Source organism: Manis javanica, chromosome 3 (genome assembly GCF_040802235.1).
Source record: "Manis javanica isolate MJ-LG chromosome 3, MJ_LKY, whole genome shotgun sequence".
Taxonomy (NCBI): domain Eukaryota; kingdom Metazoa; phylum Chordata; class Mammalia; order Pholidota; family Manidae; genus Manis; species Manis javanica.
In genome coordinates, this window is record NC_133158.1 from 67,108,856 (window position 1) to 67,133,887 (window position 25,032).

The 25,032-nt window shown below is 39.7% G+C and overlaps 1 protein-coding gene across 6 annotated transcripts in view; it reads right to left on the reverse strand.

The window, feature by feature from the left end:
* The window catches only part of SIDT1 (SID1 transmembrane family member 1), a 94,946-nt gene extending 74,082 nt beyond the window's left edge, over positions 1–20,864 (reverse strand). The window contains exons 1-2 of one of the 6 annotated variants that reach the window (XM_073231659.1): positions 19,960–20,089; positions 6,774–6,894 (exon numbers count right to left, since the gene is read on the reverse strand). Coding sequence is in view for 5 of the 6 variants with exons in the window: in XM_073231658.1 (XP_073087759.1) it covers positions 19,960–20,160 (201 nt within the window). In the remaining variant the exon portion in view is untranslated. Of the gene's footprint in view, positions 1–6,773; positions 6,895–19,959 lie in introns of all 6 variants that reach the window. The other 5 variants (XM_073231658.1, XM_073231657.1, XM_017655947.3 and 2 more) reach the window with 5 other exon arrangements.
* Between the last annotated feature and the right edge of the window lie 4,168 nt (positions 20,865–25,032).

Genomic DNA, 25,032 nt, shown 5'->3' on the forward strand with positions numbered 1-25,032 from the left:
AATTATTTTATGGTTTGAGGCAGAACTCAAGGATCCACTCCCTGGATTTTGTTTATATGCTGAGTGATTGCACAGCAGGTAAGTTTTTTTGAGAGCTATTCTGAGACCTACTTAATTAATGTTCTGAAGATGGAGAGGCCCTAGGAAATTATTGTTATGGTTGTCAGAGTTGTGATCTGACACTTACCAGCTATTTATTTCTGTAGTGGTGTTTATTGTTCAATCAGTGCCATTTACAATTTTAAAAAAGTATTTTTGGGACATAAGCATTATCTAAAGGCAACTTCTTTCTAAATAAGACAAAAGTGATCATCTGCGAACATCTTCCTCAAGTCTTCCAAGAAGATTTCTTGGGACAAGCCCTGTTTAAGAGACAAACCATTTCTGATCATGGAGTGAACATTGTGGCAGAGATGCTATGTACTACGTGAATTCTTTGAAACTTAGATTAGTGTCCCTCTTTAAATGGCTGAGGATAGAAGGCTGAAGCACCCCAGTCTTCCTCCCTACCACAGCGTGGTCCCTGACCACCTAGCTCTGGGTCCATGTTGCTGTCCTCCAACAAATGCCCTAGCTCAAGAGCACCGCAAGAGGACTGTTGGTGGGGTTTATTTGGGGGCTACCCAGCATCCAAATCCCTTGCGTGTTTTAGAGGAACTCCCTCCATCCCACCTCACTGTGTGAGTTTTGTGGGAGGCAAGGTTGCCCATGGATGCCAAGGGAGACAGAAATGTGACCCGTGCTCAGATAGTGGATGCACCCACTTGGTGCTTTCAGTGATGATTAAGTGATACAAGAATGAAGGGAGAGTTTAGAATTCATGGCAATGGTGACACCAGTGGGACCGTGGCAGCAGGGTTCAGGGGTGACCATCTCTGCCCAGGTGAGCACCTGCCCAAACCTTTCCTGCTGCATGACTGCTGCTGTCATTTCCTGCAGCTGAGTCTTCCTTGGTCCCTAGTCATAGTCTGAGCCTGGGAACTCAGGTTTATGAGCTACCCAATACCCTTCTAATAAATTCCTTGTCTGCTCTGTTTGCTGCTTGACTTCTGTTGCTTGCAGCTAAGAGCCTTGCCTGACCCGGTGTCCTCTTTCCTCATCTCCTTCACTCATGCCCCACAGCTATCTTGGGGGCCTACTGTCCACAGACCTCCCAAATCATCTCTGTGCACCCAGATTTCACCCTGTTTGCCTCGCTTCTTATCCCCTATTTTTAATCCCTTTATTACCCAGGTAAACATGGTCTCCTTCCTAGGAAGATATAATTCCTCCACTTTGGTGAAGGTGGTGTGGGGAGACCAGTACATGATTTCTTTTTGCAAATATTGGAGAGGATAAAATGGTGAGCATTTACATGTTAATTTTTAACATAGGCTTTCAGGCTAATAAAATAGTTGTGAGTCATTTTGTCCACGAAAGGGCAGTTAAACTTCAGAGGACAGAAATAGTTATTCTTGTTTGCCTCCCTGTTTGCTATGGCTTATCTTCATGGCTGTTTAGTGGGAATCCAGAAATACCAGTTCTCAGGATTAGCACTGCCCTAGAATAACAAACAGGCTAACAGCTTGCATCTCCAAGCTGCCCTGTGCCTGGCCCAAAGGAACCCAGCACAAAAGAGGTGGAGAGTGGCTCTCTAGATCTGCAGGGAGTCAAAGTAAGATCACTGTTAGTGGCTTGCTATGGCTCTGTGAAGTACTGAGGAAAATCTGCCAACTTCACCATTTTACTTAGTGTCAACCCTGCTTGCCTAACTTACTCAGACAAATGGATGGCTGGACAGTTCATGGGGGAACAAGAAAAATGACAAACCTGTTGTTTCACTTTTCTGTAATTGTCAGGGAGTCTCACATGAAGCTCTTAAACTGTGTGGTCAAACGACCTGACAGTGAGATATGACTCAGGTATTTTTAAATGATTTTTACTGTTATTGATAAGAATACAGATGTGCTCTTGTGGGAGGGAAAGTGGTTTAGTAGAAATATCCTGAGGAAATATATCCTTAGGAACCTGAGTTATATTCCTGGCTTTGCCTCAAGCTAGTTGCACGATTTGGACACTGCGGGTAAAATTGCAATATTTCCAGATACTCTTGCCTGGCCTTAGTGCATCTCCATATCAATAGGTGTTTCCAAGGGGTGGAGAGAAGTAGTCCCTCTCCGTATCAATAGGTAATTACAAGGGCGAGCTAGGGCATTCTGGATAGGAGGGATTGGGTGGGGCCCTTCTTCTGAAGCTGGGTCACAGGAGACACGGAAGAGCAATAGTGGACAACTGCTTGTAAGCAATAAACAGGTTTCTCCCACTTTATTTCTCTCTTCGACTGATTTCAGTTTCAAAGGTATTCTGCCCTGTGATTTTCCCCCTGGAGTTACAGACACATAATTCATTTCACTGACTCTTTTCTCTCCTGTTAAAAGAGTAGATTGGGTGATTTAAAAGGTCCTTTTAGCTCTTAAATTTAAAAGACAGTTATCTCTTTCTTTGGTTGCAAGGGATATTTTATGTTTCTTTAGTTACAGAAAAGGGAACCAAACAAGATCTCAGTGTGAGCCCAGTTACAGCTCTGAAGCTGAGCAGACTTGACAGGAAAATCTTGATGCTGTGAATAAGGCACATGAAGTCAACACCAGTATTTACTGACTGCTCAAATTATGTATGTTCTTCATCCTCCACCACTGGTATTATTAAAATTTTATAGCAAAACCTTGAAAATAGGGAGGTTGGCTCTCTAGTAACTGAGATTACCCATCACGGCTCTGAATCAGGAAGTAAGGAACAAAACATCTCCTGAGATGAAGAAGGAATGTCCTCGCCAGTAGCAAAGCCTCAAACAAGCTGAGCAGATCTATCAGAGAAGAGGAAGAACCTGATGGGCCTACAGTGTTCATAAAAGATTTCAGAGACAAAGAGGATGGGAGAGGCAGAGGAATAAGATAAGATACACAGGAAAAAGAAGAACAAGACAGTGGTAGAAGTTAGAGGTGGTGCTAGCAAAAGGCAAGTCAGGAACAATGGAAAGAATAATGAGTCCTAAGTAAGGAGCTGCTTCAAACTTTTTAGTCCATTTTGGCTATAGATACATACAATGCACACAACTGTAATACTAGGAATATAAGTGGTCTCTTCAATAAAGGTGCTGGAACTATTGGATATCATATGCAACAATGGCAAAGATATAGACAGAGACCATATACCTTTCATACAATTAACCCACAATGAACCATAAGCTAAAATGTAAAATTAAAAACTATAAATCTTCCAGAAGATAATATAGGAGAAAATCTAGGTGACCTTAGATTTGTTGACAACTTTTTAGATACAACACCAAAGGTGTGATCCATGAAAAAAAATTGATAAGTGGTATTTCATTCAATTTAAAAGCATCTGCTCTGTGGAAAACACTATGAAGAGAAGAAAAAGAAAAGTCACAGGTAAGGATAAAATATTTGCAAAACTTGTGTCTCGTAAAGGACTGGTGTCCAAAATCTACAAAGAATTCTTAAAATTCAGCAGTAGGGAAACAATCCAATTTAAAAGTGGGCAAAAGATCTGACTAGACACCTCACTAAAGAAGATACACAGATGGCAACTAATCATATGAAAAGATGCTCAAAAGCATCTGCCATTAGGAAATTACAAATTAAAAGAACAAGGTATCATTATACACCTATTAGAATTGCTAAACTCAGAAGCACTGACAAGACCAGATGCAAGTGAGGAAGTGGAATTACAGGAATCCTGTAGTTTCAGATGGGAACACAAGTTTGGAAGATAAGTTTGATGGTTTCTTACAAAACTAAACATACTCTTTCCATCTGACCCAGGAATTAAGTTCCTTGATACTTACCCAAAGGAGTTGAAAACTAATTGTAAGATAAATTTTAGCTGAAATAAGCAGGCAAAGAGAGGCAACAAAGGGCCAGGTAGTTTATTTGAGTGCAACTCCCGGGTGATGTTCCGCAGTCTGGGTATTACAGGCCAGGGAAGTCACACCCGGTCAGGGAGGTGGGGGCTTATAAGGGATTAGGAGGGGGAGGAGTGGGCAAGCTATCCTAGGGGGCGTGGAGAGGTATGATTGGCTAAAGGTGACATAATAGACAACTAGAAACTTGTTTTCCTTCCAAGAGGGAGGAGGCTGACATCCGGGTCTTAGTTGGCACATCAGAAGGATGGAATTCAGGAAGAGCTGTCCCCTTTCCAAATAAGGCATGGACCTTGGGGTCTGGTCTGTTCTCCCCCTATGGCATCTCTCTGTTCTGTTTGCATGTCCTTGTTTTTCCTTCCTCCAGCCTAACACTAATGTCCACATGAAAACCTGCACACAAATGTTTACAGCAGCTTTACTCATAATGACCAAAAAATCGGAAGCAATCAAGATGCCCTTTAATAGGTGAATGGATAGACAACTGGTGGTAATCCAAACAATGGAATATTATTCAGTACTAAAATGTAAAAAGCTATCACATCATGAAAATGTTACAGGTTGAGTTCATTCTTCTCTGTTCTTGTCTGCAGCACAACAAATTGAAGGGCAGAGACAGTTGTGAAGCAGAGTGAAAGTTTTATTTACATATACACTCCAAGGGAGGAGTGGGCCAGAGTCAAGGTAGGCAAAGGCACTGAACTTTTAGGGGAGGGTCTATTTATCACCAGCTATCTGGGAGCCTCTTCTTTTGATTTACAGGGTGAGGTCATGTTATGGACAGCTCTAGTTCTATACCCATTATTTTTGGTGTACATGTCTTTTCGCAGAATGTACACAAAAATGGCCATGGAAGATGGGGGAGCAAAACTACAATTTTATTTTAATGAGATTATGAGGAGGTGTGGTTTGGGTGGTTCTTAGTTTTGTTCCATTGTACCCTTCTTGGGGGCCTGGTTGGGATTGGTTTGACCTGGTCCCAATAGGAAAGAAGTGATCTCCCTGCAAAGCCTTTGTCTTCACATAGGAACCCTACCTGGGCAGTTTGGGCTATTTTCCCTGGAACTTTATCTTCCCCTTCCCCAGATGCTCATGTCTGTCTTTCTACCTAGTATTCCTAACAAAAAGAAGAGGAGAAACCTTAAATGCATATTACTAAGTGAAAGAAGCCAGTCTGAAAAGGCTACATGCTGTATGATTTCAATTATATGATATTATGGAAGACAAAACTAGTGAGACAGTTAAAAAAATCAGTGGTTGTCAGGGTTTGAGGGCAAGAGTGAGGGATGAATAGGTGGAGCATAGGGAATTTTTATGGGGGGTGATACTATATTCTATACAGTCCACTGTGATGGTGGATACATGACATTATGCATTTCTCAAAACTCAAAGAACTAGATAACACCAAGAGTGAACCCTAGTATAAATGGTGGACTTCAGTAAATGAAAAAGATCAATACAATATCAGTATTGTATCAATGTAATTTCATCACCAGTGTACTACATTAGCAGAGGATGTTAATAGTAGGGAAACTATGTATGTTGGCAGGTGGAGGGTGGGAGAGGATATATGGGAACTCTCTGCACTTTCTGCTTAATTTTTCTGCTTTAAAAAATAAGGTCTACTTAAAAATATATATAGGGAAACTGAGGAAGTGAACAAAGTTGAAAAGCTTTTACATCCCAGCTTAGGCAGAGGGAAGGGCGAACCTTTATCTACACTCTTAAAGGTCTGAAGTTCCAACTGTAGGTGCCCCAAGAAGCCAGAGGATGCTTTTACTCAGGACTATATGTTCCTTGATGATATCAGATAAACTTGAATTTTGCTGCCCTTTTCAGAAATAAAGTATTTTATTCAAAACTTAAAAGCCTGACCAAAACATAGGTGATCTTCACCTTTAAATAAGCAAATATGTTCATAGTTACATACTGACACCCCTGGCCAGTGTCAGATCAATTGGTAGAAGAGGGGTTCAAAATTAAGTTCCTTAAAATTATGAGTTGAGAACTAGCTCCTAACAAGCTTTCAAATAGAGAGAAAATTTCTTAGTTCTTGGGAGCTGTGACAAGGAAGTGGATTCCCAGAACATTCTTATCAGGAAAGAAGGCTTACATTCAACTTTCTCTGGACACATTTCTCAATATAGGACACCTTCAGCCAGTTTCACTCTTCTTGTTCAACCCATTGAAAAATCCCCTCTTCAATCTTGTACAAAATTAACATCTGAATATCCTTCTTCCTAATAGCGAAATCAATTTCTTTGCCTATTATAGTCACTTCAAATATACTGAGAGGATGAGGAAAATGAGAATTTGGAATAATTAATGACTATAGCAAATTAATTTTAATTAATTTTATTATGAAAAACATGTTATATAAATTTACATTTGTTATGTATCATTCAGCTTGCTTTTCCCTCTCCAGGAATGGAGCACTATTTTTTACCATGTAAATTAGCTGCTTCTCCTGTATAAATCACTTTACACACTTTCATAGAAACTCATTATATATGAAACCCAAAAGATCGTAGACTGAGGACTTAATAGGATGCAATACAATGTTGTTCTCATTGCTGACCTCAGATTTTAAGCAAAATTCAGATCCTTTAGTTTTGTTTTTGGTTTGCATAGCCAACTAATGTACTGAAAAACCTCAGAGTTTCCATTTTCAAAATATCCAAGAAAAAGGAAAGTAATGTTTATAATTTTTTTTTTAGCAAAATAGAAAAGATTATGAAGGTATTGTCTGGCAGCACCATGATATGTTTGCTATTTTCCTTAGCAAATAAGCAGAAAAGATGGTGAGCCCCCAGTTCAAATAGTTCATTAGATGTGCCTTTCATTAACTCACCCTCTTGGTGTGTTGTCCTGGTGCTTCAGTTCGCTCCAGAGTGAAACACCGTAGGAAGAGCTGGCTAGCATACTCTGGGGTGCTGCATGGAAATGTGTACTAATCTCAACATGGTCTTGTTCTATTTGAAAAGAAGAAAGAAATACTGGCGTCTTCTAGCAGCAAAGAAGTTTCACAGTATTTTAAGTATCTCCAGGGGCCTTGGTCTTTTAGATTCAAGCCAACAGTGAGAAATGACATAGGATGCACTTCAGATAACATGTTGAAACAAAAGTAGAAAGGATGCAAGGCTGAAAATCCCTATATTGTATCAGATACCCCCCCATCCCCCCATACTTCAGAAGGGACCATCACATCAGTAAAATCAAAGCAAAATAAACCAACAGCCGAAAAACCAACACATCACAGCTAGCCTACTGACATGACCCTTAGCAAGAAACTAAAGAACAGGAGGAGGACACAAGAAGGAGTTGGAACCCAAGGTCAGCGCATGCCTTAAAGGTGAAGGGAAGAAACAAAACAAGACAAAATCCCCTCCCCGGAGTGAAGAGCCCTCTGGGAAGCATATCAAAAGGAAAATAAGACAAAAACAAGAACAAAAACAAAAAGTAGTATTTTGAAACAGTCATTTAAAGTTTTCATTTATTTGCTTTTATAAGTTGAAAATGATCTTTTTGATACAGGGTTTCTCCTATTTGTCTGTGATTAAGAAAAAATTACAATCTCACACATGGTAAAAAGAGAATCAGAACACCAAACCGTACAGATTGAATAAGGACCAATAATTCAGTCTTCTCTCCTTATTGGTGAAGAAAATAAAGCTCAGGGAGAGAATAGGATTTGATGAAGGTCCACAGGTTGTTTCAGGGATAAAAACATGAATCTCCTGGTGCCCCACTCAGTCTCTTCCCCAAAACTGCTCAGTCTCTTGGCTATTTATTGTCCTTGTCTTAGAAAAAAATAAAACATATTTAGGGTGAAATATCTAGAAAATACAGAAAAGCACAGAAAAGAACATTAAAATTATCTGTGATCTCGCCACCCAGAGATAATGCAAAGTTTACTGTATTTCAGAAACCACTAATGAAAACCTACATTAAAAATATGTCCTGAATACTCCATAGTCCAGGACTTGAAATGGATAAAATTATGGACCTTAAATCAGACACAGGAATTCTAGCTTCAGTTATCACTGATATAATTTGTTTCACTACTCTGGCTTTCAGTTTCTCATGAAACAAATAATTATACGCTTATTCTTTTAACTTCAAATTCAAAACAGAGGATTACTATTCTTATCAAATGGTCTGGAGGATTTGCTTAGGACCCAACAGATGATCTGGATAATGGGTCACAGTAGATGACCTAGATGATAATTGTTGATCTTCCTTTGTGATTTCTTAAAAACCATTGAAATGTCATTGTTCTGCTAGTGATGTGGAGGTATAATTCTGCACCCTGAATTACAGTGTGTGTTTTTTCCCCACATAACCAAGCAATTCTTAGACACCAACTAGGTGTCCTACAGTTTAAATAAATTCTGACATTATCTACCTGTAGAAAGCATCATATCCCACAAGTTAAAGAGTCAGTTCAAGACTGCCCCCCTCCCCTGTTTTCAGATGCCAATTAAAAGTAAAGGTTGTCACCTATGCTTCTGACTGACCAGCCATACAGATCAGAGTTTCCAACAACCTTCTCCTTGGGTTCGATTAATTTGCTACAGGGGTTCAGAGAACTTAGAGAAACATTTTACTTACTAGATAATCCATTTATTACAAAGGATATAACTCAGGAACAGTCAGGTGGCAGAGATGTGTAGAATAAGGTATGTGGGATGGGCCGTGGAGCTCCCAAGCCCTCTCCAGACACAGCAGTACTCTGCACCTCCACATGTTCACCAGCCTGGAAGCTCTCCAAAGCCAGTCCTGTTACATAGGCATCATTGGCCATTGTAACTGATTCAACTTCCAGCTCTCTCCTCTCCCCAGAGGAACGTTCCAACCCTCCACTCACAATGTTGGTTCCCCTAGCAATCAGCCCACCTCCCGCAGCCCCCAGGCACTTCTGGCAACCTCCAAAAGTTGCCTCATTAACATAAGCTCAGATGTGTTATAAATGATGAGACACATTTATCACTCTTATCATTTAGGAAATCGAAGAGTTTTAGGGGCTGTACACCAGAAATGAGATGAAGAACAAATACATATTTATTAAAAATCACAATATCACAGGAGGGAAGAGAAGAAACCTCCTTTCTGGGTTAGAGTGAAAGAGATTTTTAATATGTCCACTACAGACATGGATTATGGCTGATTTGAAGGGTAAAAAATTACTTAATGCTTGGAATGGTAGGTTACTTATAACAAAATTTTAATGTAAATAAAAGCATTGAGTAATTGGCTCAAATAAGAATCCAAAAGTCCATAGTGACATAAATAAATAAATGAATATATAAATGGGAGAGAAGGAAAAGCTCTTACTTACAGTAGAATGTCAACTGGTAAATGTAGAAAGAATAATGAATTAGGAAATTACTAGTCTAGTTGGAAGCCATCATAGTAATAGCTGATTCAGACAAGAATTAACAATGGATGCTAAAGCAAGCTAATGGTTAAAAGTTTATGAGGTATAGAAAATTTAGATAGTCTCAAGGTATTACTTCAAAAATTACTTTTTAATTACAAAAGGAAAATAGTAAGTACAGTGGAGAGATTGAGAAAGACCATCCTAACCAAGTAACCAAAATTACCCACAGCAGGGGTAATAGGAAATATCAAAAGCTTCTGGTATGATGCACTAAGGATATATCATCACTCCTGTGGTGGTCTGCCAAAAATGTATACCCTGCATCTTATCCTGAGGTCAGGCAAATCCAAATTGAGGGACAATCTCTAAAAAAACCTTGAGGTCCTGGAAGACAAAAAAGAATGAGGAAATGTTCCAGATTAAGGAGACTAAAGGTTCATTGACAACAAAACTCAATGTGTTTTCTTGGATTGGATCCTGAAAGAAGGGAAAAAAGAAAATGCTTTTTTTTTTTTTTTGCTATAAAACACACTATTGGGAAATTCCTGAAATTTGAATGAAGTCTGTAGATTAAACAGTGGCATTATTATTAATGTTAATTTTCTGATTTTGATCATTGTTCCATAGCTATATAAGAAAATGCCTTTGATCATAGGAAATATACACTGAAGTATTTAGGGATGAAGGAACATCATGTCTGTAACTTACTCTCAAGTGTTTCAGGAAAAAATAATCTTATATGGGGAAAGACTGATAAAGCAAATCTGAGAAAATGTTAACTGCCAGGAGCCATGCTACTCAAGCTGTGTAGCGAAGCTCAGGCTGGAGGAAGACCCCCACAAAGCAGGGGCCTTTGCATCTCACTCCCCCTATTTCCCACCTTGATTTTGTTATTCTCCATTATACTATTGGCTTTGCTTTTGCTTGCATTGTTGCCAAGGGCTAAGCTAACCTTTGCTAAGCAGCACGGAAAGGAGGAGAACATAAACTTCCCAGAAGCTTTTCAGGACAGTGCTCCTGAAGAATAGAACATGCAGAGGCCAGATAGCAATCTTGGCATAGAATACTGAAACCTGCAGGTAACTAGTCAAACATTGACTACCCCATCTCCACCTAAGTAGGAATACCCCCCTTGTTTGCAATGCTAGTGAAATTAGTGATGAAGAGTTTTATAGGAAAATTAAAGAAATAGAGTTATAGGGGAATACTGAATGGAATAACCCTGTCTGACAATTAATCTTCTCATGTTTTCTTCCCTCTGCTACTTCTATAGTTTTTCTTCTTCCTTACTAATTACAGCCCTTTACTAAAATTTGTGCCTCATACGTGAAATTACCAAGTACCATAATTCTTCCAAGTGGTAAAGATACCTCAACACAAGTGCTGGGCATAGAAGGCATGGGGCATAAATCTGCAAAGAAGTGAAAAGCTAACATTTTCAAAGAATATTACTTCTCTCTCACTTACCAGCTTTACATCTCCCTGTATGGCCCCGGAAGATGGCTGGTTAGCCAGAGATGGGTAAGATTCCTCACAGGAGGAACAACATAAGACAGGCACAGTTGCAGGGGGGCCATCAGGTGAGAAAATGGGGGCCAACAGAGGTGAGGCTTAGAACCTCATCCCCCCAGTTTTGAGAGAAATTGTCTGCACCCGTGGATGTTTTGTTGCCCTTGTCTGGCTTGGATTAATACCTACTCTATAGGCACAGACCTGATCATCTACACCTGCCCTCTTACAGCACTAAATCATGCTTTCTATCTTTACCTTGCATCTACCTATGATAGAATAAATATTATGAGGAGATAAAATGTACTCATTGTATTAGAAATATAGATGATGATACCTGCCTAGCTAACTGTAGTAGTGAGTGACCTGTATTTCACTCTGAGCTGATAGATTCCATAGTCACTGCTACATGTTGCACATTTCTGTGGTCACATGCATTACTTAGAAACCACTTTGCATAGAAACAAGAAACACAATAGAGTACATGTTGCTAGGAAAAGTTTCAGTCAAGGAACAGAAAAAGATCACCTGTCTAACACTTGACCAACCATGAATAGATTAGAAAGAAAAAAGCTTGCCTATACCTATTAATCAACTGCCTATACCAATTAATCAACAGAACAATGAAAAATATTCATATCCTTGTGCAAAATGGTATAAATAAAGCTGTCATTGGCACTTTGTCGAGAGACCACCTCCATCTGACTCTGTGTCCTGTCTCTCCGTGCACCGACTCCATCTCATCCTTTTGGGCTTCACACCCCCTTTGCTGGAGCTGGACTCCAGCAGTTAACAATTGGGAAATCTGAGTGAAGGGCTTATTGGAGTTCATTATACTGTTTTAACTTTTATGTTAGTTTGAAGTTATTTCAAAATTAGAAGTTTCAGGAAAAAAAACGAGGAGAGGATTCTGGGAAGATGGTATCAATAGCAGCATAGATTTTGAATCTCTGAATATCCCCTGTGAAAACAGAGCAAATGGGATACCAAAACCAAAGTAATATGGAAAACAGCTATTAGAAAACCCCTAGGTGATAAGATTTCCCCCACAAATCCTAAAACATGAGTGGGTGGGAAAAATTATCACCAACTTCAACACCTTTGTAGTATTAACAATTGTGGGAAAAGCAGAGAGAAGGCATGGGGCTATGATGTCTGAGAATCAGAGAACCCCCAAATTCTCTAAAAGGTGCTCACTGAAGAGACTAAAAGGTCATTTGAGAACAGCAGTTAAAACTGGAGGGAGTTTTGTAGGCTCCAAATCATGGGTAAGGGTAAGGCTACTTCAGGAAGTCCAGAGCATTCTGGAGCAGTGTTGGCCTCATTAACTCTCAAACCTAACGAATCCAAACTCCCTTCCTAGAAAAAGTCCTGCCTGAGGAAGAGCTATGGGAGTGAAATCCAAATTGAGCAGGATGGAGCATGAATGAGCACAGAGGAAGGCTCCATACAATGGGGAAGACGACCTGGGGAGGAAGATCTCAGAAACAAATCATATTTTGATGACTTCACAAGAGGTAGCAGAAGAAAACGAGGAAAACTATGCAGATCTACCTTTTTTTCTAAAATAAGAAGTCACCTAATGTAAGAGCAATAGACAAGGATTGCAGTTGAATCCCACACAAAGATACTGTAAGTAAAAGAGAATAAGAATCAGAAAATGCCAATCTAGATGGTGAGCATAGGCCAAAAAGCTGTGACTACAAAACAGATGGAAATTATAGCCTACTATCTCAAAATTAAAAATTATGAAAATTTTGTTCTTCATGTAATTGTAGATTAATGATAATAAAATGAATTAAAAAAAGAAAAGAAAAGAAAAGAAAAAAAAGAAACATGATGTTCAACAAAAATATTCAACCATGTTTAACCTCACAAACAATAAAAGAATTATAAATTTAAAAAAAATTATGAAAATTTAAAAGACTGAAAAAAATAAGAATTTAAAAAATTAGAAATGAGATGACTGGAGAAAGTGAAATTAAAAAAAAAGAAATGGCAGAACTCAGGAAAACATTAGAAATAAAACTTTAAATTATTTCATAAATTAATATGTAATTTGAAGGAGCACAAGGATATAACAAATACCTTAATAACATCATAAGGAAAATACAAAGTGGAAAGGAGAAAAAAAATTTTTAAGCAGGAAAAAAATAATTCTAGAAAAACTGATATAGAAAACCACAAGGGAGGGCCAATGAAAGTGTAAAGGGAATTTCAAAAGAAGGTAATCAAGCTTTGGAATAGACTAATGTTAAAAACTCTAAGAAGAATTTCCTGAATTAAAAAAAATCATTGAAACTACATATTTAAAGATTATACCACATACCTGGGAAAAATTGACCTACTAGACATCTCTGGTAAAATGACTGGGTTTCAAAGAAAAAGGAAAAAAGTGTTTCTGGAATCCAGGAAGAAATATGAAGTTATTTATAAAGGAAAGAAAATTAGTTAATTATCACTTTTGCCAGAACAAAGGAATAATATGTTTAAAACTCAAGGCAAAAAATGTGAACCAAGGATTTTATATTCAGCTAAACAGACCTGCAAGTACAAAGGCCATGGACAAACTGTTACGAGTGTGAAAGAATTCTAGGAATATTGTTCCCAAGAGTCCCTCCTGCATTACCTCCTTGAGAAAAAGCTTTAGATGGTCAAAATGACTGGGAAACATTAACATAAGGATTAGTTGTGAAATTTAAATATATATGTACCTGTTAGACTAAGACTAAGGATTGGTTATAAGGGAGATAGTAGAACTAGTAATGGCTGTAGGTTCTGACAATGCAGAAACAGTACAACTAACCAAAAGTGGGGGAGAATGGAAACAATGTATGAAAAGTAGAATAAGTTCATTAATTTCTTTATAGGCATTCACTAGGTTTAGATTTTAGGGTTGAAGAAAGAGATGGAAAAGAAGATATTAGCTAATTTCAATATTGCTCATTATAGAGAATAGACAAAAACAGGAAACTAAGGACATTATATAAATATATTAGTAAAAAGGAAACCATTAGAACAACAACAAGATCCAGAACAAAATGCTTTATCTTACCATACATTTTTAAGGGCTTACCTATAGAGGAAGACAGGGAATATGGTGCAGGAGGTAAGGATAGAAGCTAGACTTCTTTTACTATGCCATGTTTTGTAGATTTTTGTTTGTTAATTTTCAAACAGAATTAAGTATCCCTAAAATTCAAAAGTAAAATGAAATAAATGAATTTAATTGATAGTATAACTGTACTGAAAGGAACTATGCACCTACATTTCTTTAAAACAGTAATTTGACTAATCATCCATAATGAAATATGCCCTATGGTAAAAGGAAGTATAAAAATAAATCTTAAACTATTGCTGGTAATCTTATTGTTGGTGGTAATGTTTCATACTGTTACTAACACTGTTATGTGTATGTTGTGGGTTAAAGCAAATGAGTAATTAAGCTGATACAGTTGAGAACCAGGATTTTTGACAAGAGCAAAAGGAGATACAGATGTAAGTTTACTGAGGTTAAATAAAAGCCTGTATTTATGAATTTTAATTAGAAGTACTAGTATGAACTTGTGATATGATGTATTCCTTAGCTCTGTCCATGGAAAAAGCTTAGAAGAAAATTCCCAGTCTGTGAACAGTGAAGGCTTCTAGTTCTCAAACTGTTGTCTCTAAACACTATTTTTCACTCTATAGAATCTGACTTTCCTGGAGAAATGGCTGATTCCAGGTAGAGGACAGGAACTAAACCTGATGAACCTAGAATAACTTTTCATGCAAGACAGCAAAGATGTCAGAGAGTACTTGGATTTTATCAAAAGAATTTGGGAATCAACTCAAACTGCCTTTTACTGGCTACACATGAACAACTTGAACTTAAAAAGTATAACTGTAATAGATTAAAACACATCAAATATGTTTAAATTCATGAGCTCGTGATTATGCTAAACAAAATGTCAATGATCATTGTTGCAGGATGCTAAGAGACCAGCTCATTATTTTGAAAATTGATAAATAAGGTAAAGAATGAAGACTTTATTCCATGTTTGTTTATCAACAGTAGCTTAAGGTAACCAAATAACTGATGAGAGGTTTCTTTTTATAGAAGTATTCAAGCTCATAAATCAAAAAATAAATAATATAATAAAATATTATCTTACTGTTCCTAATGAATTCATGATCAATTGTGGCTATTATCATAAAAAGGGACAACCAGACTATGTGCCTCCTGGTAGAAATATACACTACTGCCTCACATGCAGTCTTGTCAAAAAAGAAATCAGATTATTTTCCCATATCTCAAAGGCCTTTCCTCTTTCTGCCAATCCAAGTTCTGCTTATCTATTTATGACCTTTTCAAGCCTCATTTACTCCAACAAAGCTATCTGTGGGTTGTAATGACTTCTCTAAAGTCTTATAGCACTCAGAGCAGTGCTGCCCAATAAAAATATAATATGAGCTGCATATGTGTTTTTGAATTTTCTAATAGCTACATTAAAAAAGTAAAAAGAAATAGGTCTTTTAAATTAATATATTTTATTTATGTTAATATATCCAAAATACTATCATTTAAACATAAAATTAATAAAAATTTTAAGGCACATCTTATTTTTTTTAATACTGTCTTCAAAATCTGGTGTGTATTTTACACTTACAGTACATCTTATTTTGTCACCAGCCCTATTGCAAGTGCTTGATAGCCACATGTAGATAGAGGCTCCTCTGCTGGACAGCACCAGCTTACAGAATCCCACTATACAATGAGCATGTGATTGTCATGTGTAGGTAGGTAGATGGGTCCTTCATAAAATCAAACCCATAACTGGAGTAATGTCAGCCCCTAAATACCCTTATAACACATTGATGTTCTGTTTGCAGAATCACAGATAAAAATGTGGGAGGTGACTGCTATGGATGAAATGTTTGTGTCCCCCCCAAATTCATACTTTGAAGCCTAATATTCCACATGATAATATTTGGAGGTAGAGCCTGTAGAATATAATTAGTTCATGAGGTTGGCATCCTCATGATGAGATTAGTGCCCTTGTAAGAAGGGATGGGAGAGAGCTTGCTTCTTGCTCTGCTGTCTGGGCCATGTGAGGACACAGCGAGAAGGTGCTGTCTACCAGCTAGGAAGCAGGCTCTCAGCAGACACCAGGTCTGAGGGCCCTCTGATCTTGATAAATGTTTGTTTTTTTTAAGCCACCTCGTCTATGGTATTCTGTTATAATATTCAGAACTGATGGAGACAGTAACCAGCCACCCAGATAATGTGCTGAAGAGTTGATTCTCTTCTCACAAACAAGCACCAGTTCAGTTCAGTAAAGGATGTGAAAGAAGGGCAGAGGATGCTTCTCCACCTCAGTGCATTGAGAATGTGGGTAGAGTTCATGCAGTTTTTAACTATGTAACTAGTTTTATTCTATGTAACTAATAATGTGTATAGCTAGAAGTTACCACTGGAATGTGCTGATAAATATTTTATTGTTCCTGAGAACTGTATAGGCTTTTGAATCTGGATCCAAGAGGCTGGTATAATTGGTTTGAGATACATAACTACTGGTTGATATTAATAAAGCCAAAGATTGTTCCTTGGGCATATAAAAGTATATGTAACTAAAAGAGAAGTGCATCAGTTTAATAAACAAAGTAAATATTTCCAGGGAGACATTTCAAATTCAAAAATCTACGGTGAACAATGAATTCTGTTATTGAAAGCCTCAGAGAAGACATTTTGTTGCACAAGGTTAGATTTTTATTTAAGGGCTTCTTATCACCATCTAGTTCAAATATAAGTATCTGATTATTGCTCCCACCTGTCTCTACAAGAGTATTCTCATTCCCCAGTAAACCTGCTTTTGTGCCCTCTGTCCCAGTCACAAATATCTCTGGTCACATTCTCAACAAGGTGATTTCCTTCTAGTTTGACTCCAGCACTGTGGTCCTGAAACAGCCTGTTTGCCACAGTGAAACCCAACTCTCTTCAAAAGGGGCGCTTCCTCTCCAGGAAATGAAATGAACCATGATCTTGCCTAACCTGCACCTTCAATCCTTATTTTCATTATTCTTCTTTAAACTAGTCACTCACTTCATTCTTTCAGTTTTTTTTTTTTTAAGGCAACTTCAGATTTACATTACTCTCTGCCTGGAAGGCAAGTGAGACTTTTCCTGGTGCTGAGCTCAGCTAATTAGCATGACACATGCTTGGCTAAATAGTTCTCTGGAACAGCTTTGGGTCTGGGAGGGAGATGCAGTGGCTGACAGGAAGATTAGGAGCAAACACTCCCATAACTAACAGCTTCCTCTCCTCATCAAAGTCTAAACTGAGAATAGGCTTTCTTCTCCAAACTAAGGAAAAAGAATAATAAACATAACAATGGCTTGAAGAGAAAAGGAAAAAAGATTAAAACTAAAAAAATTAGACTTTCTTGTTCTAAATCAAATTCTTTGCTGCGCTGAAGAGGGGTGGGTGGCAAATGACCCCTGTAGGGAAGGGAGTCCTAACCAAGACTTGTCACAGGAACAAGGTCATGCATGACTAAGCTTCTGCTCTTGGGTGCATAGATCTTTATTTAGCAGAGCTCTTTAGTGAGTTTGGGGTTGGCAATGGAGGCTTGACATCAGAGAGTGATGGAAATTTAGAGTCGGAGGCCAGCATTCAGGGTGAGGGGTGGCCAAGGTGGCGACAAGCCGGGGCCTGAAAAATCGTGCCATCATCTTGAAATTTCTCCCTTTGGGGACTACCTGGTAAATCGTGATGACAGTGTTGCCTATATTTCTGATTGAATCACAAATTCATGTGCTGTTTTGCAGTATTTTATATTATTCTAAACCTTCAGGAAAATTCCTCCATATCTGGCAGCAGTGTTTTGTGGTGTTGGAAGGAGGGGCTGCTGGTGTCCAACATGAGGCAAAAAGAACAAAGAGAGTGGCCTTTAAGAGAAACAGAGTAATACTTTGGACAGATAGATCAGAAAAATGCCATCTCTGGAGAAATCAGTGGGAATACTGGCAGGAGGGAGAGGAAGGTATAATTTCCCAGAGTAAGTAGACTGAGGGTTCTACTGTCTTATTTGCATACTGAAAACATGGCTCAGAAAGCTCTAAGATTTGAGAAAATCTGGTTCATATTATTGCCTACTGGTATGAAAATAATTAAAATATTTGAGTTATGTGCTAGTGCCATGGTTCCCAACTATATTTAGGGACTTTCAGAATTGTCCACTTTTATTGTATCATGCAAAGATTTTTAGAAAACTAATCACCATTGTTTCATAAAATAAAGGGCATTTTAACACACATACAGGCAAAAGAGGGCATAATCTCAGAACAATTTTAAAAAATATTTTGTTTTTATCTGAAATGCTGTCATACTTTCAACCTATTAAAAATTATACATTTTATTTCATTTAGTTTCAGCTTAAAGATTCCTTGAGTCTTTCTTCACTTACTTATTCATTTTTTTCAAAAACATTCAAAAACCTTTTAGGTGCCTGGCACTGTGCTAGGTATCAGGGTGCACAGATGAACATGACTCTGTTCGTGATCTCATTATCTCACATGTCTGAAGAAAGTCAAAGATGTGGCCCCAACTGCCAATACTGCAGCACGTGATCTAGTAAAGGAACTCACCAAATACTAAGGGCAAAATGGCTAAAACAACAGTTAAAAACAGTTAACCTATGTCTAAGCTGAAGTGCAAGAAAGGCAAAAGCCTGATTGTCAGGACTATGCACATTTGAGTTTCTTTACCAATGATTTAGGGAGAAACTAATAGTACACCCTAGAGATCCTGGGGTGTTTCAGACTTTTATTTGTTCTGAGCCAGTCACAGAACTTGGAACACAACTCATGAGCAATGTCAGCTGGTCCATATGGCACACTGGACAGGAAGAGGTGCGATACACGGAATTTGGGAAACAAAAACTGTCCCCTCCCACTTGTCTACGTAGAGTGACTTTGCACACAGCCATTCTGCTCACTCAGAACATACGATCTGAAGGTCAGCAGAGGACAGGACGGTAAGGGCTGTACTGTCATGGTGACAGCACCTGAGGGTTTGGTGCCAGTCTGGAGATGGGGCACTTGCTCAGTATTCACAGTTGGGAGCTGTCTGGAGTGGTGATGGACACATTGGTCCCTCAGGCTCAGTACTACCCTAAGCTACCAGGTTTCTGAGTTCTGATCCTAAGTGTGTGTGTGTGTATGTGTGTGTGTGAGAGAGAGGCATATGGTGGTATCCCAATCATCTGGTTCTGGAATTTCCCAAGGGAGTAGGGAATGCTGGCATAGTAAGGATTAAAATAAACATTCATATGGGAATGAGAAACAGAGGCAGGTACACTGGGGAATTTTTTCTTTTCTCTGTGCCCTAGAGGGTACCCACCCTGTTAGAGGGAAAAAGCTGACTGCATTTTCTTACATTATAATCAGGGTACATGTGTCAAAAGGATAGTTGCTGGAACAGTGATTTCCTCCCCTTGTCTCACCACAAATCTTGTCAGAAATGGGTCTAGAACTTTCACACACTTATTCAGACTTTTTTAAAACCAGAACCTTGACAAATCAGCTGAAGGCTGCAGTTACAATATCTTTGTCCAGTCTAGTAGCTTGTCTGAAGCACGTACATGGTACAGAAACACAGGAAGGGACTAGAACACACAGAGGTTCTGCATCCTGTGTCCATTCTCACACACACACTCCCGTTTTAAATTCTGAACAGCTCTCCCTCCCATGCACTATGAAACAGAAGGCTCTGGCAGAATCATCCGCATGAAATGAGGCTCCTTCCCCGCAGGGGATTAGGAACAGAGGTGTGGTCCTTTCCCTTCGCAACCCTAGAAATCTTGACTTTCTAAGAGAAAGGCCCGGCAGGGGGCCAGGACCCAGTGCGGGGGAACCAGCACCTCTGCAGAGCCGAGAAATGCCAGCGACCAGGCCAGGGGAGACGCTAGTTGAAGCGGAGTTGTCCCCAGGCTGGTTGTGGAGGATGCGACAGCTCCAGTAGGGCAGTGATTGCTTTGAAGGGAACAGAGGAAGAGGGTCGCCTGGCGCCTGAGGTCTCCCGAGGTCCATGCCCAGGGGACGCAGAGCAGCGACGGGGCTGATATCTGTCGAGTTCCTGCGTGTCGAGCGAGGGGAGCAAGTGTCTTACCTGGCCGGGCTGGCTGGTGTAGTTGAAGGAGTAGATGTTCTCGGTGCTGAGGCTCACCACCCCGCTGTAGAGGCGACCGAAGTCGGCGCCCCTGGAGGGGTCGCGGCGCGGCGCGAGGGGCAGCGCGGGGTGGCCGGGTGCCGCCGCCCGCAGGAGCCAGGGCAGCGCGCAGAGGAGCGCGAGCCGCGGGCAGCCCCGCATGGTGCGTGCCGCGCGCAGGTCGCCCAGCACAGCCGCCCCGGGAAGCGGGCGAGCGGAGAGCCGGTCCTTCCGAGGCCCCCGGCGGACCCGGCGCTGGTTTCCGCGCAGCGCGGGCGATGCCTGGCTAGCCCCGCCGGCAGGGCTGGCAAGGCGCTGGCGAAGGGCAGGTCGAGAATCTGCGCTGCCGCCGGGGGGTCTCCCCAGGAGATCACCGGCCGGGGGCAGTGGGTGCGGAGAATCCCGGGGCCCGGGGCTGCTGCTTTGCTCTCTGGCTTCTAAATCCGTTTCCCTCACGCTTTCTCATTTCTGAGAATCGCCCACTTACCCAGCCAGAATTTCAACCGATCGCTTCCCCCTCAGCCTCCCAAAAATACGTAAATAAAAAATTAAAAAGGCACTGGAGACATTAAAAAGGAATATCCACTAGTCTGGAAGAGTCAGCCCCATCAGCCATTGAGCAGGAAATTCAGTCCATTCCAAATAAATGTGCACCCTGGCTGCAAGCGAAGCAATAGGAAGCAACAGAGCCTGTCCCCAAGGAGGGGTGCCCAGTTCGCTTCTGCAGTCGGCTACCTGCAGAGAACTCCTGCCCGTCTGAACGACGGTTATTAACTCTCAGTGCTCCCTTCGCTCACAGAACCCCTTCCCAGACATCTGTGCTATTTCCTCACCACCTCCTGTTCAGAAGGAGAGTCTCACGTCATCGCTCTCTCCCTCACTATACTTACATAATGTAAATATGTACAGTCATAAAAAGGTAAATAGATATGGTACAGAAGACAATTCCGAACACCGCCCGAAGTCTGGTCCCGGAAGTTGTCAAAGACCACTGAGAGTTACTGGATTTACGCAGAGGGCATTTCTTCCCTCCCCAACTTCTTGCCTATTTTACCTCTGCAATGACTTCTTAGATTCTGTGAGACTCCCCGGTATATTATATTATTTTTCAAAAGAGAGAAACCACACACCATCATTAAAAGAAAATACCCTTTTGGCAAATATTAGGGCATGGGATTTGAACAGGTGAAGAAGCAAATAGAGGGTGAGGTGAGATCTCTTGAAAGTCCCTGCAGAGCATCAAACAATCACAATTCAGGTGTGGAAGAGAGCTGTTTTGTTTCAGCATCAAGTTATTTGTAAACTAAAAAAGAACATAATTGCATTCAACCTGAAGGGACTTAAAATAAGAAGCCACAAAAAGGAAAAAAATCATGTTCAAAAAAGTTAAGATTTCAGATCAAAATCCTTGCATGTAAGTATTCAAGGGGAGTTTTTTTTCCAACTTCATTGAATTCCTACAATTTGTTAAAACTTGAAAAATGAGTGCAATACATTTGGTGTGAAGTTTTATAACTGCAATCAGAAAACAATACTGATGGAAGATTGAGTTAGACAACTATTAGGACAATTTTAACTTTTAAAAAAATGTTCTTGAAAATGTGTGGGCATCTGGACAAAAATACTAATTCAAAGAGAAGTCTGGAGGTAAAGTTTAAAGTAAAACTCACTGTTTTGAGGAAACAGAACCTAATAATTTCATCCAGAATTTGAATGACATTAAGCTGCTGTATTTAAAATGTCTGTGCCTCTTTTTAGAATTTAACAAAATTTCATAAACTTGAAGTTTATGAAGTCCTTTAAGGTTAGTGATCAAGGCTAGTTTGAGCATCCCTAGAGGTGTAGGATCGTCAAGTCAATTCAAAATTACAAGAGATGAGGAACTGATTTTGTCACAAGGCAATCCCTTCTTGGGGGGAAATGTCTCATGATTAAAGTTATTTCACATTCTAAACTGAAATCTGCATCTCTTCTACTTACTGGCATGAGTTCTGTGTTTTAGGGCCATAGGATAAACCTAATCCTTCTTCCACTTGACAGCCTTGTAGGTATTTGAAAAGAACTGACCTTTCAAGGCTTTATCCTAACTTTAAACAATGAAATTGGAGGCAATTGGAACCCAAAATATTTTATTTTAAAGCTATTATAGATGATATCTATATTGGAGAATTTGAATGATGTATTACAAATCACTTTATAGTATGATTTAATCCTAATTATATGAATGACCTTAGGTAGTTAACCTCCTGGGATCACAAGGTTGCTGTGAGGCTAAAAGTGGGAAGAATGAATTTGAAAGTGCATTAGAATTGTATAAAATGTTATACGACCAAATATTACTACTATATAACTCCTGTTGAAGAGTTAAAAAGTAAAATATGGTCATTCAGCCAGGTTTTTAAAATACCTCCGATGCCAAACTTCCACTGTGAAAGACAGAATAGACACAGACAATGGTCAGCCCATACATGACAACAGACCTCTGGCCCATAGCCTCTGTAATAACCAGTCCAGGAAGGCAAACCACAGCCTCTGCAGCAAATGACCTAGAACACTAAGGACCTGGTCAATGACTGCCAGCTTCCCCAATTTTTGCTCCTGCTTCTGAATCAGGATCAATCAGAGGAAGCCAAATATGCTCCACAAACCATAAATGCCCTGCTTCTAGTTAGTGTCCACCTCTCCATGCCACTGAGATCCAGTCAGTGCATTTCTGAAACCTTTTCCTTTTTTCTCTATAAATCTTCCCCAACTCCCTGCCTGCCTTTGGGTCTCTGCCAAACACAAGTGACAGAGGCTTGCTCTGGCAAGCTCTGAATAAATAACCTGTTTGTTTTCATTTGGGGGTTCTTTGTTTATTTCCAGTTTCTTGAAGTTTCCACCAAGATAATGTCTGCACTGCCTATCACAGACTGTAGCCAGATGTAGAACTCGTCAAGGCCGTTGTACTCTGCTGCTCGCAGCGCCAAGTGTGCGTTGACGTGGTAAATCGGCACCTAGTCTGCGACTCTGCTCTCTTTGCTTTCAAGTTCTTTGGCTTTCTAGTCTTGGTTGGATCGCTGGGTTTTGTTATTGGTTCCCATGTCTTTGGTGGTGTCAGGTCTTTCCTTTCTGTCTGTTTTTACTCTTTACTGCTTCTGTTTTGTGTCGTGTTGTCTAAAAGTATTGTTTGTTTACAGTGTAAAACACTGGACCGGCATTCTGTCTGACAAACTTTGCATTGGGTCACCAATACATTTAGCTATGGTTATCATTGTGTTTCAGTTTTTTTGTCTTGAGAGTTTGGTGTGAAGTTTTATAACTGCAGTCAGAAAACAATACTGATGGAAGATTGAGTTAGACAACTCCTATTAGGACAATTTTCACTTTTTTTTTTTTTTGATAGGGCATCTCTCATATTTATTGATCAAATGGTTGTTAACAACAATAAAATTCAGTATAGGGGGGTCAATGCTCAATGTACAATCATTAATCCATCTCAAGCCTAATTCTCGTCAGTCTCCAATCTTCTGAAGCATAACGAACAAGTTCTTACATGGTGAACGAATTTTTACAGAGTGAATAAATTCTTACATGGTGAACAGTACAAGGGCAGTCATCACAGAAACTTTCGGTTTTGATCATGCAATATGACCTATAAACCATCAGGTCAAATATGAATATTCATTTGATTTTTGTACTTGATTTATATGTTGATCCCACATTTCTCCTATTATTATTATTATTTTTATTTTTAATAAAATGCTGAAGTGGTAGGTAGATGCAAGATAAAGGTAGAAAACATAGTTTAGTGCTGTAAGAAGGCAAATGTAGATGATCAGATGATCAGGTGTGTGCCTATGGACTAAGTATTAATCCAGGCTAGACAAGGGCAGCAAAACATCCACGGATGCAGAAGATTTCTCTCAAAGCAGGGGGGGTGAGGTTCTGAGCCTCACCTCTGTTGATCCCCAAATTCTCACCTGATGGCCCCCCTGCGACTGTGCCTGTCTTAGGTTGTTCCTCCCTTGAGGAATCTTACCCGTCTCTGGCTAACCAGTCATCTTCCGGGGCCATACAGGGAAATGTAAAGTTGGTAAGTGAGAGAGAAGCCATATTGTTTGCAAAGGTTAGCTTTTTACTTCTTTGCAGATTTATGCCCTGTGGCTTCTATGCCCAGCACTTGTCTCGAGGTATCTTTACCACCTGGAGGAATTATGATACTCGGTAAATTCGATATGAGGCACGAATTCTATTTAAGGTTTGTAATTAGGAAGGAAGAAGAAAAGCTATAGATGTAGCATATGAAGGAAACTTGGGAGGATTGATTATTTCTTTGACATATCTTCTTGTATAGTACCTTAAGTATGTATAGGTTTTAAACTACTAACTAATTTGCACACACATATTAACATAATAGGAATACGGTGACATAAACAAAGCAAATCTATAATTACCATCCATCTCCAGTGAAGCCAAGAAAACCATTTAGGCACCCTAGGCATTTGTGAAAATTTATCTATGATATGATGGATATTGTCCAACTGTACTTGAACCATCAGACAAATTAAAGCAGCCCATTTCTGGGATCTGTTCACATCCCATATGTTCTTTTAACCATAGATAGTCTATAGTCATGAGATTTTGGGGTGCTACAACTTGCACCCCTCCCAACTCCTGGTTGAGTTCCAACAGTACAGATCCAGTCAAATTCGTTGTCTCACTGTATGCACATGCCAGCCTAGACATCTCCCTCCTCCTTCTTATGGCAAGTCCAGGAGACGGTGGGCTGGATGCAGCCACAACCGCAGCATCGTCCGGATCCCTGTGGAGGCTTTTTGATGATCATCCCCCGGCACGAGTCCTCCAGAGAGTGCTGATGCCGGAAGCTCCTCCTCATATCGTATCTTAGTTCATTTTCTGGGTATCCAAGCTAGGCCTTGATCTTCTGCATAGAAACAAACAGACCCTTTGCCCACACTTTGACATGCCCTCTATACCACTGTGCAGAACTCATTGGAGGTCAGCACACAGTAACTGCTTTTTTTTTTTTTT